General features: G+C 41.9%; 1 protein-coding gene, 1 long non-coding RNA gene and 1 pseudogene across 3 annotated transcripts; 2 read left to right on the forward strand and 1 right to left on the reverse strand.

Moving 5' to 3' along the window:
• Positions 1-148: 148 nt before the first annotated feature.
• On the forward strand, positions 149-7,135 carry LOC115134843 (uromodulin-like). 2 transcript variants are annotated; one of them, XM_065022409.1, is made up of 9 exons: positions 3,298-3,440; positions 3,559-3,601; positions 3,694-3,801; positions 3,883-4,091; positions 4,309-4,466; positions 5,356-5,598; positions 5,802-5,976; positions 6,528-6,633; positions 6,955-7,135. In XM_065022409.1, exons 1-9 carry the CDS (start codon positions 3,417-3,419, stop codon positions 7,071-7,073), a joined length of 1,185 nt encoding a protein of 394 aa, XP_064878481.1. In that variant the 5' UTR covers positions 3,298-3,416; the 3' UTR covers positions 7,074-7,135. The 2 variants fall into 2 exon arrangements, with proteins under 2 accessions (XP_064878482.1, XP_064878481.1); XM_065022410.1 differs by lacking the exons at positions 3,298-3,440; positions 3,559-3,601; positions 3,694-3,801 and adding an exon at positions 149-281.
• On the reverse strand, positions 6,484-8,447 carry LOC135573351 (uncharacterized). The gene is made up of 2 exons (XR_010464685.1): positions 7,810-8,447; positions 6,484-7,209 (listed from the first exon to the last, which is right to left on the reverse strand). It is a non-coding gene; the product is annotated as an uncharacterized LOC135573351 (long non-coding RNA).
• A 565-nt stretch (positions 8,448-9,012) lies between these two features.
• On the forward strand, positions 9,013-15,505 carry LOC115134844 (matrix metalloproteinase-15-like; annotated as a pseudogene).
• Positions 15,506-20,082: the final 4,577 nt, after the last annotated feature.

A 20,082-nucleotide genomic window follows, 5' to 3' on the forward strand; every position in this document is an offset into this window, starting at 1 on the left:
TCAGGGAACAAAGAATTTCTCAAACTCCGTTGTGCCCGATTTTCAGGTAACACAGTACTCGTCAAACAGTAGTCAAACTCCGTTGTGTCCGATTTTTACGTAGCATCCGTAAAATAAAGTTACGGCAAAATTGCTACTGTGAGATTTCGAAACTTTTAAAACCATGACTAGAGAGAGACTGCCATCACCTGGAAGACAGTGTCCCTTTTTGGTCAGTGTCAGTGGAGGAAAGGGAGAGCAGAAGGATGTTGAGAGACGGACCCTCGTTCTGCATCATCCAGGTTTGGCTGGGGTAGACCGTCATTGTAAATAAGAATTTGTTCTTAACTTGCCTAGTTAAATAAGTAGATTTTTTAAAGACAACACCAGAATCATGTGCAAGGAAGAAGACTTGCTTTTCTAGAGCAGCAACCTTCCTCTTTTCAGAGAGCTCGTCTGGAGGCAAAGGCGAGAAGTTTGTGACCATTTTCAGAGTTGTTAAATGGGAACTTGACAGCTCGGTTAATAATCAGGTGCACGTTTTCATAAACTCGTCCTAAATCTATTTAATACCGATACAGGTCACTTAAGTAATGAAATGAGCGAATACCATCATTTAAAATCGTATTTTTCAATTGTATATAACGTTAGTCTGATGATATCACGCAGACGTTTCCTACATATTCTGCTTTCGTTCAAATGAAGCGCATTTCCTCCTCCAAATAGAACACAAGCCAAATTGAATACACAACGATACAATATCGCCCATTGTAGACAGCATTTTTAGCGAGCAGGGGGTAGGGTAGGTGAACTGGTTTAGGTGATGGAAGTGTACTTGCTAGTTAAATTCACCCTATAATCCGGCGATACCCAAACTAAGAATAGCGGGCTTCGAAGCCGAATTGTATTTCAAAGCTATCTTTTTTTAAATTATAATTTGCATAACCTGTTACGACTGCGCGTGGAAAGCTATTGACAAAATGCAGCGCTTCGTCCTAACAGGCTTGCTCATGTACCCATTACTACCCGGATCACATGACTTCCTTGAAGGGCGGCTAGTCAAGCGCCGATCTGGAGATCTGTTTTGAACAGCACGTGCAAATAAATGGAAGCACTGTCAAATCTGTGGTATGACATCTCACATAGGCAACGCGCACACACGCATCGAAACTCAAAAATAGTTTCCCCCCACGTTTACATTTGAAATTGGATGCCACTGGTGTGCAATACACGTAATCACTAACGAGGTTTCCATCTAATTTGCGACATATTTTCATGCGAATATTCTAAAGTGTGCTTTTAAAAAATTGTATTTCCCACCAGAAATGCATTTCTACCAATCGGATTTATTGAGGATAGAAGTCTGTGAGCGATGGTGTAGTGGACATAACAATTACTTTTGTTGTTAAATTCCCATTTTACGTTTGAAAAATACAAGTTAAATGGGTTTCCATCTATGGTTTTGTCACAAAATCTGTTATATAGCAAATGGGGTCTTGGCATGTGCGCTCCAGACAACAGCTGGCAAATACAGTTCGGACAGGCTAACTACATTATGAAATGACATATAAGAGCAATATCCATTACACAATGCAGATAGCCTGGTTAGCCAATGTGCGGGAGCACTGGATGGTCGGCCCAATTGAGGTAGTATGTACATGAATGTATAGTTAAAGTGACTATTCATATATGATAAACAGAGTAGCAGCAGCGTAGAAGAGGGGTTGGTGGGGGCACACAATGCAAATAGTCCAGGAGTCTTGTGGCTTGGGGGTAAAAACTGTTGAGAAGCCTTTTTGTCCTAGACTTGGCACTCCGGTACCGCTTGCCATGCGGTATAGAGAGAACAGTCTATGACTTGGGTGGCTGGGGTCTTTGACCATTTTTATAGCCTTCCTCTGACACCGCCTGGTGTAGAGGTCCTGGATGGCAGGCAGCTTAGCCCCAGTGATGTAATGGGCCGTACGCACTACCCTCTGTAGTGCCTTAAGGTCAGAGGCCGAGCAATTCCCATACCAGGCAGTGATTCAACCATGCTCTCGATGTTGCAGCTGTAGAACCTTTTGAGGATCTCAGGACTCATGCCAAATCCTTTTAGTTTCCTGAGGGGGAATAGGCTTTGTCGTGCCCTCTTCACAACTGTCTTGGTGTGTTTGGACCATTCTAGTTTGTTGTTGATGTGGACACCAAAGAACTTGAAGCTCTCAACCTGCTCCACTACAGCCCTGTCGATGAGAATGGGGGCGTGCTCGGTCCTCCTTTTCTTGTAGTCCACAATCATCTCCTTAGTCTTGGTTACGTTGAGGGTTAGGTTGTTATTCTGGCACCACCCGGCCAGGTCTCTGGACCTCCTCCCTATATGCTGTCTCGTCGTTGTCAGTGATCAGACACTGTTGTGTCACCTCAAGCTTTGAGGGTACTATGGTGTTGAACGCTGAGCTGTAGTCAATGAACAGCATTCTCACATAAGTGTTCCTACCTACCCTCACCACCTGGGGGCGGCCCGTCAGGAAGTCCAGGATCCAGTTGCAGAGGGAGGTGTTTAGTCCCAAGGTCCTTAGCTTAGTGATGAGCTTTTAGGGTACTATGGTGTTGAAAGCTGAGCTGTAGTTAATAAATAGCATTCTCACATAAGTGTTCCTTTTGTCCTGGTGGGAAAGGGCAGTGTGGAGTGCAATAGAGATTGCATCAGCTATGGATCTGTTTGGTATTTATAAATTTGTACCAGCATTTCCTGTTTCCATCAGCCCAGCATTACTTTATTTTTTTTATTTAATATTTTTTATTTAAAAGCGTCAGGTAATTAGGCCACCTGAAATGGTTGGATGGAAACTTGGTTAGTGTTGCAAAAATGCATAGGCCATCTTCAGGAGTGTGGCCTATGCTATCCGCTGGTGATGACTAGGCCTACAGCCCGCCCCGCATAGATTCGGGGGGGGGGGACTATTTGGCCGAGGCCATCTCCATTGGAAGACCATAAAAAATTGAGACGAACATTGTGAAATTAAAATTCCCTAAATTATCAACCTCTCTATTAAGCCATGTCTCTCCCTGCAATGTTTGTTTTTCTGGATAGGAGGGGTTCTGCAATTGACTGGTGCAATTAGGTTGCTGATAGGCTGGGAAAGATGGGGTGACTTCATTTCTGTGCTTGGCCAATGAGGTTACTCGATGGAAGTTGGGGCACTCCGAGGGAAATTAAGGTGTGTGACTGGAGGTAGGCTTATTGCTCAGATACAAATAAACAGGTGTTTTACATTCAGGTAATCACCTAGGTCTATGGTAATTACAGCTCCAGGCCTTTCGATCTGTTGAGTATATAAGGCTACTTTTTTTTTTTTGTATTCTTCAGACAGGGCTATGTTACTTTGACCTTCCAGTAATTCAAGTCAGTACAAAAATAAATATATATTTTGGGAACAGATTGCAAATAACCAATGGCGCTCAAATTCAACTTGAAGGTGTGTAGATACTGTTATGCTTGTATTGAAACAAAAGGACACGTTTAGAAACTACAATGTAGAAAATTAATTAAACTTGTTAAATGTCATGTAGGTTAATTACTGTGGAATTTACCAGGTATTTTTGGTCCTCGTCATTTTCTGCTGTGACCGTGTCCTTGGTGAGAAACACATTTGTCTGATTTCTATAGCTTGCGAGTATTTACTTGATAATTTCATGAGTGGCCTCCATTGATGTCATGTTTTCTCTCAGGAATATGCACTGTCACACACTGCACTGACACAACCAAGTGTTTGCTATCCCTCGACAAAAGCAACTGCAAATGTGCTGTTGGCTACTATGGAGACCTGTGTGACAAAGGTTTAAACATTTTGGTAGACCAGAATAACTACAATAGTTCTATTGGAATTTGTTCTAAAACTGTGTTTTAATTTATTTTAGTTGCTACCATCAATGTCATGTGTGGCAAAGACTACATTACTATCATGGTGAATGAGGACTTTTTCCAGTACTACAAAGTACCTATGGAATCTCTGCACTTGAAGAATGAGTCTTGTCGTGCCCAAAAGGAGGTTATGTCTGATGTCCCATACTACATTGTGCGGATATCAAAGGATCAGTACGTTTCCTGTGGCGGTAAACCACTGGAGGTAAGTATGATTCATCCCACACTTCATATTATCCTTTGATAATCCTGTCTCAGAAAAGGCCTAATCTCAAGGCTCAACACACTGATCTATAGTTGTCATGCGCCGATTTGAGGGCAGAGGTTTTCACCCTTGTTATCGCAGCAAGTCCAAGTGGTGACTTATTTATGAAGCTGGAAGTTTGTTTTTACTGGCATTGTGCTCTCTCTTTTTACAACAGAAAAACATCACTCACATTGCATATGCCTTAACTCTCATGTCGGCCCCTCAAGTCTATGGAAATATAATAAGAGACCCAATGATAAAAATTGAGTACACGTGTATCTACCCATACATCCGCACTGTCAGTTTGCCGTACCCCATCATCCCCTTCTCTAGGTAAGGCCCACTCTCTAAAAATTGACTTGATCACAACTTAATGTACTTGAAGTTTGTCTTGGTCTATTACTGGAACGACCTAACAAGTAGACTCACTTGAGATGCAATTTGTCACATTGCCTTATTATTTGATACTCGGGTTTCCTCTCCAGGAACAATTCTGGGCTCTAGTTTGAGCCTGTACAATAGGTCCAGGAGTTATTCTTGCTAGTCTGACATTACTGATGTTCCAGCTGTTGATGGTGTTAAAGGTAAATGTTATACTAATCTTGGTTATTATTTCTCAATTCCTTTGTGAAAGCCACCACTGTCTTGTAACCCTCCATGGCTAGTTGTAGGTGGTTGGTTGGAATTGAGAAATGCTGTTTATTTCACTTTTGCCATGTGACGCAATCTTGATTTCAATTATTCTCATTGATTGAGACCGGTGGGTGTCCACAAGTGCTGCATGTCATGAGTGTGACTCAGAAAAAAAAGCTGTGTTGAATGACACTTGTCTGTCTCAATGGGAGAAGATTTGAAATGGGGAAGATAGTGGCATACACCGTTGTTGCATTACTTCCTCGAGGATAATGTATTGACTTTAACTGGGCATTTTCTAAATTCCAACAAACCACCTGCACCTAGCCGTGAACTTTTAGAAGACAGTTGTGGCTTTCAAGTGGGGCATTGAGGAATATTCACTTAGTGAGTGTTGGTAGAATATTTTGCTTACCCTTAATTTGTTTTATTTGTACCTTTATTAATACTACCTAGGTAGCAACCGCCATCTGGGACAGCGAGTAATGTCGGACTAACCACTGATTTATAAGCAGAAGTTCTTCCGGTTCAGGTAATGTGGATATGACAAGCATTTCTCTCACAGTAATCCTGTGCTGTTTTGGTTCAGTGAGACTGTGATGCGGATGGGTGAGTTGGATGCCAAGGTGGAGATGGCCCTCTTCACAGATCACACCTACACAGAGGCGTTCCAAAGCTCACCGCTGATCCACCTCCGGGACAGGGTGTATGTGGAGATCAAGGTCGTGGAGCTGGAGGACGTCTTCCACTTGAGGGTGAATGAATGCTGGGCCACACAGTCCCCCAAACCCAACCAGACAGACAGCTCTGTTCACACCCTGCTGCGCAATGGGTGAGTGGACAATCAACATTTATCCCTGGGAACATGTACGCCTACTTCTGCTCTTGAAACATGGCATGAACAATTCATTTAGCATGCTGTGAGCAATTCAGTTGAGCTGAGGTCAATTTGGCATGTCCGACTAATTGTGGCAGAATAGTGTTAAATTTGATGAAGGTCTTGGATTTACTCAACCCAAGACACTCCCCTCACAGGTGTGTGAATGACGAAACTGTCACCTTTCTCAATACGACAATGGGCGCCAATGGAGAGGCCTCAACCATCCGGTACAGCTTTGACATGTTCCGCTTTGTTGTGGAGCCTCATGACCTGTACCTGCACTGCGCAGTGCGCTTGTGCTCCCTGGACGATGACGAACCCTGCATTCCTGTAAGTTCACTGGCCTTTGGTGCAGCGGGCTAAGGCACTGCATAGCGGTGCTAGCAGTGTCACTACAGATCCTGGTTCAATTCCAGGTTTAGTCGCTGCGAACGGGAGACCCATGAGGCGGCGCACAATTGGCCCAGTGTTGTCCGGGTTAGGGAGGGTTTGGCTGGCCGGGTTGTCCTTGTCCCATCGTGCTCTAGCGACTCCTGTGGCAGGCCAGGCGCAATGCACACTGACACGGTCGCCAGGTGTACGGTGTTTCCTTCGACACGTTGGTGCGGCTGACTTCCGGGTTAAGTAAGCATTGTCAAGAAGCAGTGCGGTTCGGGCGGGGTTGTGTTTCGGAGGACGCACAGCTCTCGCCCTTCGCCTCCACAGTCTGTACGGGAGTCGCAGCAATGGGACTAGACTAACTACCACTTGGATACAATGAAATTGGGATGACAAAAGGGGTTAAAAATGCTCAAATATAATTTCTATTCATGAAGAAAATGCCTTTTCAGAAGTTGGCATGGCATACAAGATTGTCTTTTATTAATGCTTTACTGCTACAGGAGTGCAAATCTATAACCAAGAGGGCAGCAGTGCGTGGAGACCCAACTCATGGTCTACTGTCATATGGACCAATCAGGATTGACATACAAGACCGACCCCAATCTAGTAAGGATTTGTGTTTCGTTATCTACATAAGATTAAAATATATTCTTGCCGGGCTCAAATATTGCCCTTGCTCACTCTACTTGCCTGCATTTTTAAAAAATGATTGTGACGTAGACCAGAGGGCTATACTACAAAAGCTCAACATGGGTATATGTTTTTGGTTGAGTCATTCTTTCAGTTTTCAAAATGGTTATGTAAGACTTTAGGCACGTTAGCTGGCTAAATCATTGATCCTACATTGTAGTATACCCCTCTGGGCTCATGTTGCAGCTAGAGGCAGGGTGGTGTGAGGTGTTTTCAACAGTCTTGACTTTGTTCCAGATCTGCTGCTGCTGATGATTCCTGTGGCTGGCATCTGGGTCCTGGGCCTCTTCCTCCTCGCCCTAATCACCATCGCTAAGGCAGGAAACCGACGACTGTCACAGCTAGCAAACCGCTGACATCCAACATGAATAAAAATAATAATTTCTATGACAATTAAATGAGTCCCTCTCTGCAGAAATGTTGTGCCTTTGACATTTTATAAACATGACTTACCACAGAGCTCTGAGCATTCAGCCCTGTAGTTCAATGTGGCTGTGGGTTACAAACAAGTTCAAACATGAGTTACTGGTTTAAATCATGACTGGTCTCATCAAACACCAACTCCTATTATAGTGTCACTCGATTTGATCAAATAGTGTAGTGATTCTTAGTTATCAGCAGATGGCAATAGGAGCCAACTGAGGGGTCGGTCTATAATTCATCCCCAGGGGGAGCGGAGTTTATTTTCAAGAGAAATTGCTTTGTCTAATAGACTTCCCACAGTATGTAGGCTACATTAATTTTCCTCCCGATCTCTCTAGCAGTCACTGCTCTGTTTGTATTCTCAGAAGGCAGTGAGTTTATTGGACTATCAATGTAATCCAGGATAGCCTGCAAGAGGCATGCGGTGGTTTAACTAAAATCTTACAGACCTTCTGGGTACTTGGAAGTAACTTGTAAGACGATTGTATTTTGTTTGAGGGTATCCTCCACAATTACGTTCTGAGTATAGTACGGCTACATCTTACCAAGAACAAAATATGACGCTTGACACCTTTGTTCTCTCTACTCTTCCCTCAACGTGCAGGAAAGCGATTGACTGAAGGGGAAGTAGGTAACATACTAATATGCCAGAAGAAATGCTGTTCTTACCTATAGCTCGTGTTGGCCATTAGGAACTGGGCATAAATGGAAAACTGACTCAGGCCTTAAATAACCCATGATCACATATTTGGGGATCATTTCTACCAGTTCTAACCCGAGCTGTTTCGCAAACGATCCGATTTCAGCGCGCCACGATCCAATGCCCAGTGGTTGAACATGTTATATAAATCTAATATCAAGCATTACTAGCAGACCAAAGCTCTGGTTAAACCGGATGCCCTCAGATAACTCTGGGCCCTGTGTCCTCAGTCAAGTTTAGAGCCTACGTGCAATAACATGATTATCCGAAGGACACACAGCTGCCATCACGCAAATATACTCCCCTGTATAACTACAAAGATCAGCCTGCAACACTAACCAGCTTAGAGTGCCAAACTATCTCACTGACATTGAACCTTACATGCACTCCTGCATAAACAGGAAACACCTGAGCCTAAAGCAGACATTACCAGTCCCTAAATCCACGCTTCCTTGACACACACACATCTCATGAAGCAACGCTCACTCACACTCCACCCCCCCCTACTGGTCGGGTGATGTGAGCAGAGAACTCTGCTGTGCACCAATGGGGCTCCCGCTCTGGCTAGAGCAGGCCCGCCTCCAACTCTTCAGGACCAGTCAGAAGACCAACACAATGAGACTCCACCTACATTATTCTGTGTATACATTCTGTTGTAAACTCTGGCTAGGCAGCCTAATTATTCTGACTCCTCACAGAGTCATATTGCTTAGGTCCGTGCACGATAAACGGCAGGACAAGATATCTTTGACTCAATAAACTGCCTTTTTGCTACACCTGATTCCACTCTGTCCAGCGTCATTGTTTTGCAATCCCTCTCCGGTATGTAAACACTAACAAACACAAACTGGATTTTGAACTCAACCAAAGAGTTTGACTATGCAGTCACATAGCAGATCACTCATCACTTGACGCAATTTTCAATCACATCTGAATTACAGTCCATTGCACGGGCGAACGAGGCTGCATAAAAATGGCATCTCTCTGGAGAAGTGCTTCTCCGGGGCTGTGGAAACAAATAATGGCCTCAATCGTCTTGCTCTTGTGCAACAGCCTTGTTACCAATGCGAACAAAGACCATTTCAACGCAGAGGTACAGTATGTTGTGTACGTGTGTCGTGTGGCCATCGCCTTATGAACTTAGTTTCCTTTAACTGAAACGTTGCATGACCATGATCTCTATCCTGGTCAGGTAATCTAAACTGATTTAGCATTTTATGTGATCTAATGACTTCTCATGCACTGATTCATGGACGTATTTGATGCACACATGTATGACCTTTGACCTTTCCAATAATGGATATTGGGCAACATTCCCACTTCATGCATGGCGTGCAGTGCATGCTTGTTTACAGAGAAAGTATGAGCTCTCTGGTTGTGCTCAGTGGGCCCATTTGTTTTTAAATTCCCCTGTCAAGGCTTTTGCAAGGCAAGCTCTCTGTGCTGTCTTGGCTGGCTGGGTCTCTTGTTTCCATTGGATTATCAGTGGTATATTAATATTGTACGCCAGACTTTACAGCCAGACACACGTCTGCTTGTGGCTATATTAATGGTATATATTGTAGTCGAATTTAGACGGTTTATGTAGAATTTTTGTAACTTACATGGATTAAAATCTGTGTATAAGTGTTTTGTTTTGTGTTAAATGCTTACATTCCAAAGCTTTTACTCTTACACCCAATGACGTCTGCTCTATCCTATTATCTGTTGGGCCGACCCTGTGGTTATCTAAACTGCCAATAAGAAGGTGTGACTCAAAGAGTAATGCCATGAAGTAATAGAAACCATCTGTTTCTCTGTCCTCTCTCTATATATTTTAACTGCTCTCCCTTTGATGTTGCTCTCAATTCTCTTGTCTCTCTATTTGTCTCTCTTTCTCTAGCTCTCACGCCATCTATCTATCTCTCACGGCATCAATCTATCTCTGTTGTATAATTGTAGTCGTGGTTGCGGAGGTTTGGCTACCTGTCTCAAGCCAGCAGACAGATGTCAACCATGCAGTATGGATGCTACTGGCAGCCTCAGTTATACTGTACAGACTGATAGAAACTAAATTGATAATGATGTCAAGATAATGTAATAATGTAAGGTCATGATTACATTATAGAGCTATTCTGAGACAGAGAAAAGTTGCACCTCCTGGTCTAGCACTGTGGAACCACTCTAGCCTTAAATGAACAATGTATCTGATCCTATATATCTATGTGGTTATCTGGGCTCTATTCAATTGTGTTTTTCACTCCCCTTTTAGGGCCATGAGAAGGCCTCGCTGTGGAGTCCCAGACAAATCTGTTGAGCAGGCTGAGAATGGTGTGAGGTGGAAACGCTACGCTCTCACTGGCCAGAAGTGGGACAAGAACCTTCTGACTTACAGGTGTGTGGTAGGCCTATGTATGCTGGGGGATTCTAAGAAAACCATGTTGGGAATCTCAAACAGATTTCCCCTGACTGGCGTGCAAAGCGTCAGTATAAACAACACTGAAAAGAGACCTGAATTCCCATATGTGTATAGACCACTGACAACATACGTCATTTGTAATGACCCTCTGTATATACCGGTGAAAAATATATTTTCTACTTGAGATTCTTCAAAGTAGCCACCCTTTTTCTTGATGACAGCTTTGCACACTCTTGGCATTCTCTCAACCAGCTTCACCTGGAATGCTTTTCCAAGGAGTTCCCACATATGCTGAGCACATATTGGCTGCTTTTCCTTCACTCTGCGGTCCGACTCATCCCAAACCATCTCAATTTGGTTGAGGTCAGGGGATTGCGGAGGCCAGGTCATGTGATGCAGCACTCCATCACTCTCCTTCTTGGTAAAATAGCCCTTACACAGCCTGGAGGTGTGGTGGGTCATTGTCCTGTTGTAAAACAAATTATAGTCCCACTAAGCCCAAACCAAATGGGATGGTGTATTGCTGCAGAATGCTGTGGTAGCCATGCTTGTTAAGTGTGCCTTGAATTCTAAATAAATCACAGTCTCGCCTCTAAAGCACCCCCACACCATAACACCTCCTCCTCCATGCTGTAGGGTGGAAAATACACATGCGGAGATCATCCATTCACCCACACCGCGTCTCACAAAGACACGGCAGTTGGAAACAAAAATCTCCAATTTGGACTCCAAACCAAAGTACAAATTTCTACTGGTCTAATGTCCATTGCTCGTGTTTCTTGGCCCAAGCACGTTTCTTCTTATTATTGGTGTCCTTTAGTAGTGGTTTCTTTTCAGCAATTCAACCATGAATAACTGATTAACCTCTTCAACCTATGGGGGCGCTATGTCATTATTGGATAAAAAGACGTGCCCGTTTTAAGCGCAATATTTTGTCACGAAAAGATGCTCGACTATGCATGGAATTGACAGCCTTGGAAAGACAAAACTCTGATGTTTCCAAAACTGCAAAGATATTATCTGTGAGTGCCCCAGAACTAATGCTACAGGCGAAACCAAGATGAAGTTTCATACAGGAAATGCCCCAGATTCTGAAGGCGCTGTGTTCCAATGTCTCCTTATATGGCTGTGAATGCGCCAGGAATGATCCTGCGCTTTCTGTCATTTCCCTGAGGTGTCTGCAGCATTGTGACGTGTTTGTAGGCATATCATTGGAAGATTGACCATAAGAGACTACATTTACCTGGTGTCCCGCCCGGTGTCCTGTGTCAAAATTATTGCGTAATCTGTAGGTCCTTGCGCGTTCCATTTCTTCAGAAGAGAAAGTCAACTGCCACGATGGATTTTATCGTCGATAGATATGTGAAAAACACCTTGAGGATTGATTCTAAACATCCGTTTGCCATGTTTCTGTCGATATTATGGAGTTAATTTTGAAAAAAAAAAAAAAAATTCCTTACCCAAACGTGATGAACAAAATGGAGCGTTTAGTCGACACAAATAATATTTTTTGTAAAAACGGAACATTTGCTATCTAACAGAGTCTCCTCATTGAAAACATCTGAAGTTCTTCAAAGGTAAATGATTTTATTTGAATTCTTTTCTGGTTTTTGTGGAAAATGTTGCATGCTGAAAGAGAGGCATAATCCTATGCTAGGCTATCAAATACTGTTACACAAATGCTTGTTTAGCTATGGTTCAAAAGCATATTTTGAAAATCTGAGATGACAGTGTTAACAAAAGGCTAAGCTTGAGAGCAAATAGATTAATTTAATTTCATTTGCGATTTTCATGAATAGTTAACGTTGTGTTATGCTAATGAGCTTGCGGATAGATTTACACAATCCTGGATACAGGTTTTTTTTTCGTAGCTAAACGTGACGCACAAAACGGAGCGATTTGTCCTAAACAAATAATCTTTCAGGAAAAACTGAACATTTGCTATCTGAGAGTCTCCTCATTGAAAACATCCGAAGTTCTTCAAAGGTAAATGATTTTATTTGAATGCTTTTCTGGTTTTTGTGAAAATGTTGCCTGCTGAATGCTAACGCTAAATGCTACGTTAGCTATCAATACTGTTACACAAATGCTTGTTTTGCAATGGTTGAGAAGCATATTTTGAAAATCTGAGATGACAGTGTTGTTAACAAAAGGCTAAGCTTGAGAGCAAATAGATAAATTTCATTTCATTTGCGATTTTCATGAATAGTTAACGTTGCGTTATGGTAATGAGCTTGAGGCTGTATTCACGATCCCGGATCCGGGATGGCTCGACGCAAGAAGTTAATTGAAATGCATTCCAGGTGACTACCTCATGAAGCTGGCTGAGAGACTGCCAAGAGTGTGCAAAGCTGTCATCAAGGCTAAGGGTGGCTATTTGAAGAATCTCAAATGTAAAATACATTTTGGTTTGTTTAACCATTTTTTGGTTACTACATGATTCCATATGTGTTATTTCATAGTTTTGATGTCTTTACTATTATTCTACAATGTAGAAAATAGTAAAAAATAAAGAATAACCCTTGAATTAGAAGGTGTTCTAAAACTTTTGACCGGTAGTGTATGTGCTAAGAATATTTAGTCTTATCCTCAACCCCCTCTCCCAGCATTATGAACACCACCCCAAAGGTTGGTGAGGTTCGGACACTGGAGGCCATCCGCAGAGCTTTCGAGGTGTGGGAGCGCGTGACTCCACTGAGCTTTGAAGATGTCGCTTTCCAAGACATCACTAACAGCAGCCAGGACACGCTAGAGATCATGCTGTTGTTTGCATCTGGTTTCCATGGAGACATGTCTCTGTTTGAGGGCGAGGGGGGGTCTCTGGCTCATGCCTACTACCCAGGGTCCGGGATGGGCGGAGACACGCACTTTGACGCTGATGAATCCTGGATCCTTGACAACCACGTCCCGTTTGCCCCCATTTCCCCCTCAATCACTATTACCGCTACTATTTCCTTGTTCAAAATGAATATCCTATTGATATCTTTTGATATTCTTTTTCTTTCTTTCTTCTCTTCCTATCTGTGTATGTGACCAATACCATTTTATTTCATTTTATTTACCCTACCATAACTGATCTCAACTGACTGACTGATGATTTATCTTTTTAAATCTTAAATGTTATTGATAAATATCATTCATCTAGTCAAGGTAAAACAGATTTAGCCCTGAGTGTTGAAAGACGGAGACCTGAAGAAAAGGGAGTTTCTTGTGAGATTAGTCATTAGTCCTTTGTACCACACGGTTTCATGATCGTTTCGCACCGGTGACAGCGACTACCCGAAACCTGTCTCCAGGTGGGGCAAGGTCCCATCCTCTCCTAAAGGAGTCTTCCTCAGCGATGATGGCGGTGAGTGAGTTGTTATAGGGGATAATTGTTTACTCCATGTGTAACTCTGTGTTGTCTGTTCACACTGCTATGCTTTATCTTGGCCAGGTCGCAGTTGCAAATGAGAACTTGTTCTCAACTAGTCTACCTGGTTAAATAAAGGTGAAATAAAAAATATGTCTGCTAAATGACTTAAATGTAAATGTAAATGTAAAATAATGGCTTTAAAAAATGGAGGGAGGCTATAGATACTGAGCTGAGAGGGGAAAGGGTTTGGACACATGGAATGCCTGGCAAAGGTTGTCTAACGCAGGTATCTCATAATTCCTCCTCTCCCACCAAAGTCCCACCCCAGCTAATGCTTTTCAAAGCTGTTTCCTATAGTGAATAAACAACTATGATGGTCAAATGTCTTCCAGATAAGGAGTTTTTCATTTTTCCATTTTCATCAAAAGGGATAGGTACTTGTGAAGGAGAATTAAAAATAGTCTCTACATTTACATTTACATTTAAGTCATTTAGCAGACGCTCTTATCCAGAGCGACTTACAAATTGGTGCTTTCACCTTATAAGCCCCCTGACTTATATCTAGTCCAAGTGAAGGCTTCTCCTTCACAGTACTGTAACTATTACTAATGGTGAACAGGACTAGCACAGGTCTGCAATGACAGTATCCTGTGAAGTGTGATGAACTTGTCAAGAGTTGGAGCAGAAGATGCAAACCCAAAGCAGGTTAACAGACTAATGACTCAAACTTGAAAAAAATGAACAAATAGCATTTCCACAGTAAATTCCCTCGGTGCTTTTCAACATTTGCATCAACAATATTTGTCTTCCCTACCCAGCTTACACATACTTCTACAAGGGCTCCAAGTACTGGAGGTTTGATAACCAGAAGATGAAGGACGACCCAGACTACCCCAGATCCATCCTTAAAGACTTTATGGGCTGTGATGGAGCCCCAGACGTGAACCCAGATACAGATGACACAGTTACAGGCCGCAAGTGGCCAACAGTGGACCAGCCAAAACCACAACCACCAGTTGGCTCAGTCCCGGATGAGGTGGACAGAGACCAATTAGGATTACACCAACGATGTGGATTATGAACCTGATGCGAAGGACAAAGGGGTGGATGTGGTGGTGAGGATGGCTGAGAACGTGGCCAAGGTTATGACCCTGATCATAGTGACCGTGCCCCTGGTCCTGGTGCTGTTCATCCTACTATTGATCTATGCTATTATCAACACCCTGCAGAAGAAAGAGGCGCCCAGACTTTTGGTCCACTGCAAACGATCCCTGCAGGAGTGGGTTTGATCTGCTCCAGAAATGGATTCACACACACGCAAACACACACACACACCATACATAGGCACATTCCATTTGAACACATATATACACACAAGCATTACATAAAAATACAAGCACACAGTTTCCCTATCTTTCCTCCATGGTGCATTACCCAATCTTGATTTAAGCCTGTTTATAAAAGATAATATGCACTTTTAACGTCCCGTGTTTAGATTTTTGTTAGTTGCGGTTGTAGTTTTAAGCGTGTTTAGCTAAAGATTTCCGTGAATGTCCTTATAAAACAGAGTGGTGGTGCGTGAATGTCTAACAGTTGTGTGTGCTGTAAACACAAGACCACCGTCTCCCACTGTGTCTTTCCTCTAGTCTACCCCCTCGACCACAACAGCCCAGACTTTATCCACAAAGGGGAAAAGTTTGATAGACTCCCTCGGGCGAGATTAAATGCAGGGGTTATTATCATATACATCGTGCACATATTTAGGAAGGGTTAAAGCCTGCTAGAACAGAGCTGGGTCTGGGTTACATTTCCCAGATGCTGCTAATTTAGTTGTTTTGGGTGCAGAGCCAGGGAGGGGTTAGGAGGCCTGCCAGCATTTCCTTTGCCCGAGTTAGAGTTCTCTTTTCTTAGGAGGGAGGCAAGGGGAGACGAGGAGGGAAGGAGGTGGGACGAAGGGGTGGGAGGGAGGTGGCACGAAGGGAAGGGTCGGAGCTCCATTGGCATTGTGCTACATGAACTAGATTAACGAGTCACACTCCTATTTTTTCATACTTTTTTCCAAAGCGGTTTGGCTGGAGATATCTTCCTGTGGGACTCCCCCTCTCCCATGCTGTCATGTTTCACTATATGTTTCACATACTCCATCTGCAGTCTCTCTTTATCTGGGAGTCTGCTCTCCACTGTCTGCCTAGGAGAGGCTTTAATGCTAGTCTGTGATGATATGTCACATGGGTTTGTGATGAGAAAAGTTGGTATTCATTTTGAACTTAACCATAAGTGATGTCCCATAAATCTTCTTGTCATTTAAAGAAATGGAAATGCCCCTCTTTGCACCCTCTCCCTTTGTTACCAACTCTTTGTGTGCCAACTTCTCTCATTCAGAGGCCAAATACTTTTATACAACAGTGCAATTGTTGTATTGTGCAATTGACAGATGAAGACCAATAGTTAAAGGTTTTTCCTCAGCAAAGACACTATCACATGTAAAAAACAATGGTCGTATATACTTCAGGTTTGTGGTCAATTTTGTATCAACAGTGTTCTGTCATTTATTGTTTGTGTTTTGTATTGGTTGGCTGTTGGAGAGGAAGGAATACTTAAAATTGTAGTTGCACAAAAAAATGTTTTTATTACAGTTTTTGAATTTGTACATTTGTATTGTGCTCTCTGTCCGTTAGCAGAGTTAAATGATGCGTGCAGGACATGCTCTGTAAAGCTTTTACACAAATATATAAAGATTTTGCAATAAAACATGAATTAAGGCAAACCAGTCTTTGCATGCAATACTGGGTGAAAATGCTATTAGGAGTAGGCAGACTATAGTGCATTCAATGTATTTATACATACAGTTGAAGTCGGAAGTTTACATACACTTAGTTTGGAGTCATTAACCACTCCATTAACCACTCCTCGTTTTTCAACCACTCCACAAATTTCTGGTTAACAAACTAGTTATAGTTTGGCAAGTCGGTTAGGGCATCTACTTTGTACATGACACAAGTAATTTTTCCAACAATTTTTTACAGACAGATTATTTCACTTATAATTCACTGTATCACAATTCCATTGGGTCAGAAGTTAACATATACCAAGTTGACTGTGCCTTTAAACAGCTTGGAAAATTCCAGAAAATGATATCATGGCTTTAGAAGCTTCTGATAGGCTAATTTACATAATTTCAGTCAATTGGAGGTGTACCTGTGGATGTATTTCAAGGCCTACCTTCAAACTCAGTGCCTCTTTGGGAAAAAACACATTATGGGGAAATCAGCCAAGACCTCAGAAAAACAATTGTAGACCTCCACAAGTCTGGTTCATCCTTGGGAGCAATTTCCAAACGCCTGAAGGTACCACGTTCATCTGTACAAACAATAGTAGGCAAGTATAAACACCATGGGACCACGCAGCCGTCATACCGCTCAGGAAGGAGACGCGTTCTGTCTCCTAGAGATGAACGTACTTTGGTGCAAAAAGTGCAAATCAATCCCAGAACAACAGCAAAGGACCTTGTTAAGATGCTGGAGGAAACAGGTACAAAAGTATCTATATCCACAGTAAAACGAGTCCTATATCGACATAACCTGAAAGGCCGCTCAGCAAGGAAGAAGCCACTGCTCCAAAACCGCCATGTCGTGTTTTTGGCATCATTAAACTGAAGACTGTTATTTTATCAAATCAATTCTCTGTAACTATTATTACGTGATTAACCTCTCTTTGGTAGGGGGCAGTATTTTGACCTCTGGATGAAAAGCGTTCCCAAAGTAAACTAACTGTTACTCAGGCCCATAAGCTAGGATATGCATATAATTGATAGATTTGGATAGGAAACACAAAGTTTCTAAAACTGTTAAAATTATGTCTGTGAGTATAACAGAACTGATATGGCAGGTGAAACCCAGAAGACAAACCACCCACCCCCCAAAAAAAGTTTGGGCCCACCACTATTTTCAATGGCTATCACTTTTATTATAAGGCCAAGTCCTCCCAGATTGCAGTTCCTAGGGCTTCCACTAGATGTCAACAGTCTTTAGAAAGAGTTTCAGGCTGGTTTTTGGAAAAATGAGCCAGAAATTGTAGTTTTTCTAAAATGGTGGCTCCCATTTTGGCTGTAGTGTTTCCAAGCGAGTGGAAGAGAGCACGTTCTTTAGTATTTTTCTCTGGTAATGCCAATAACGATTCTCTATCTTATATTTTATTGTTTATTTACGTATTAGGGTACCTACGGTTTGATTATAAACGTTGTTTGACTTGTTTGGAAAAGTTTTTATTAGTAACGTTTGGGATTCATTTTGTATGCATTTTGATGGAGGGAAGGAAACTGGGTAGATTATTGACTGAAGTGCACAGGCTAAGATGAGTTTTTATGGATATAAAGGACATGATCGAACAAAAGGACCATTTGCAATGTAACTGGGACCTTTTGGAGTGTCAACATTAGAAGATCATCAAAGGTAAGGCATTTTTTTAATCGCTATCTCTGACTTTTGTGTCGCATCTGCCTGGTAGAAATATGTTTTTCATGTGTTTGTATGTGGGGCGCTGTCCTCAGATAATCGCATGGTGTGCGTTCGCTGTAAAGCCTTTTTGAAATCTGACACAGCGGATGGATTAACAAGAAGTTAAGCTTTATTTTGATGTATTACACTTGTGATTTTATGAAAGTTAAATATTTATAATACTGTAGTTTGAATTTCGCGCACTGCAATTTCACCGGATGTTGGCCAAGTGGGAGGCTACCGTCCCACCTGCCCATAAGAAGTTAAACTAATCACGTAAATGTAATTAACTAGGAAGTTTGGACAACAATGAAAATATTCAGATTACAAAGTTATCATTTTCCTAATGTAACTTTCAGATATTTTAATATCTGATCAATTAGTCTTCTAATTAATGAATTATTCTATACCTGACGTTTAGTCTCATTCCAAACGCCGTAAATTGTTGGTTATCTCCACGAACCCAGTCTTCACTATGAATCATCCATAAATCAATTGTCTCAATCATTTATTTACTAACTAACTAAATAATCACATAAATGCATAAACAAACAAACAAAGTAGATATGGTCACAGGGAAATGATAGGGAATGTGCCCTAGTGGGCTAAACCGGTATGGTGGCTTGGTAGACAAAGGGACTGAAGGGCACGAAAGACAAAAGACACTACACAGTTGATCATTCTAACAATTGAAATGCTAATCCTTTGCACAATGAACGCTCACTCATTTGGGAATAATTGCAATCAATATACACTGCTCAAAAAAATAAAGGGAACACTTAAACAACACAATGTAACTCCAAGTCAATCACACGTCTGTGAAATCAAACTGTCCACTTAAGAAGCAACACTGATTGACAATACATTTCACATGCTGTTGTGCAAATGGAATAGACAACAGGTGGAAATTATAGGCAATTAGCAAGACACCCCCAATAAAGGAGTGGTTCTGCAGGTGGTGACCACAGACCACTCAGTTCCTATGCTTCCTGGCTGATGTTTTGGTCACTTTTGAATGCTGGCGGTGCTTTCACTCTAGTGGTAGCATGAGACGGAGTCTATAACCCACACAAGTGGCTCAGGTAGTTAATTTATCATTTTATTTAGTTATTTTATAATTTTGCACGCCCAATTTTTCAGTTTTTGATTTGTTCAAAAAGTTTGAAATATCCAATAAATGTCGTTCCACTTCATGATTGTGTCCCACTTGTTGTTGATTCTTCTCAAAAAAAGACAGTTTTATATCTTTATGTTTGAAGTCTGAAATGTGGCAAAAGGTCGCAAAGTTCAAGGGGGCCGAATACTTTCGCAAGGCACTGTAATTCCTGTGGCATTATTTTATAGTAAGAACAATACAATTGAACATGGCTGATTAAAATAGTATATTTTTCCCCAAAAGATTTTCGTGGGAGTGCGCACATGTGGCTATTCTGTAACAAGCATTTCGCTACACCCACAATAACATCTGCTAAACACTTGTGCGACCAATTAAAATTTGATTTGAATCACATTTGATTTGATTTGCTGAGCGGTTAACAATGAAACAGGGCCTCCTATATGCTTAATTGGAACATATTTATGCAACTTTAGTTGTGGTACAAACAGTAGGCTGGCTATATGTTTTGATTTCTAGTAGGCCTACATTCTAAGGCTGCATGATGCGACCAATGATGATTTGAAAATTTGCATGAAAGGGTAGCGCTCTGCTCTGTGTCATGTGCAGGCTGCACCCACTTCATCAGTCTCTCATTCACAATTCGACAAGCACTTGATATAATGCTCACGCATTATTCTCAATTTAATCTGGTCTTTACAAATGGCCTACTAATATATGTGTGGAATTATTTTTTAAATTTAGAATGGCCCACAAAAAAACGTCATCCATAGCCTGCACTGGAATAGCGAATGGAGTTCATGTGCAGTTACTTTTTTAATATGCCAGGTATGCTACACCGTTTGTAAAGCGGATTAATGTGCTTAATTTTTTAACAAT

Source organism: Oncorhynchus nerka, linkage group LG9a, assembly GCF_034236695.1.
Source record: "Oncorhynchus nerka isolate Pitt River linkage group LG9a, Oner_Uvic_2.0, whole genome shotgun sequence".
Classification (NCBI taxonomy): domain Eukaryota; kingdom Metazoa; phylum Chordata; class Actinopteri; order Salmoniformes; family Salmonidae; genus Oncorhynchus; species Oncorhynchus nerka.

Excerpts from the sequence above, each read along its gene's own strand:
- LOC115134843 (XM_065022409.1), top strand. The coding sequence starts at position 3,417 with ATGGCGCTCAAATTCAACTTGAAG. Across the intron at positions 3,802-3,882 it reads TGGAGACCTGTGTGACAAAG|TTGCTACCATCAATGTCATG; the intron begins GTTTAAACATTT and ends AATTTATTTTAG. Across the intron at positions 4,092-4,308 it reads GTGGCGGTAAACCACTGGAG|AAAAACATCACTCACATTGC; the intron begins GTAAGTATGATT and ends TTTTTACAACAG.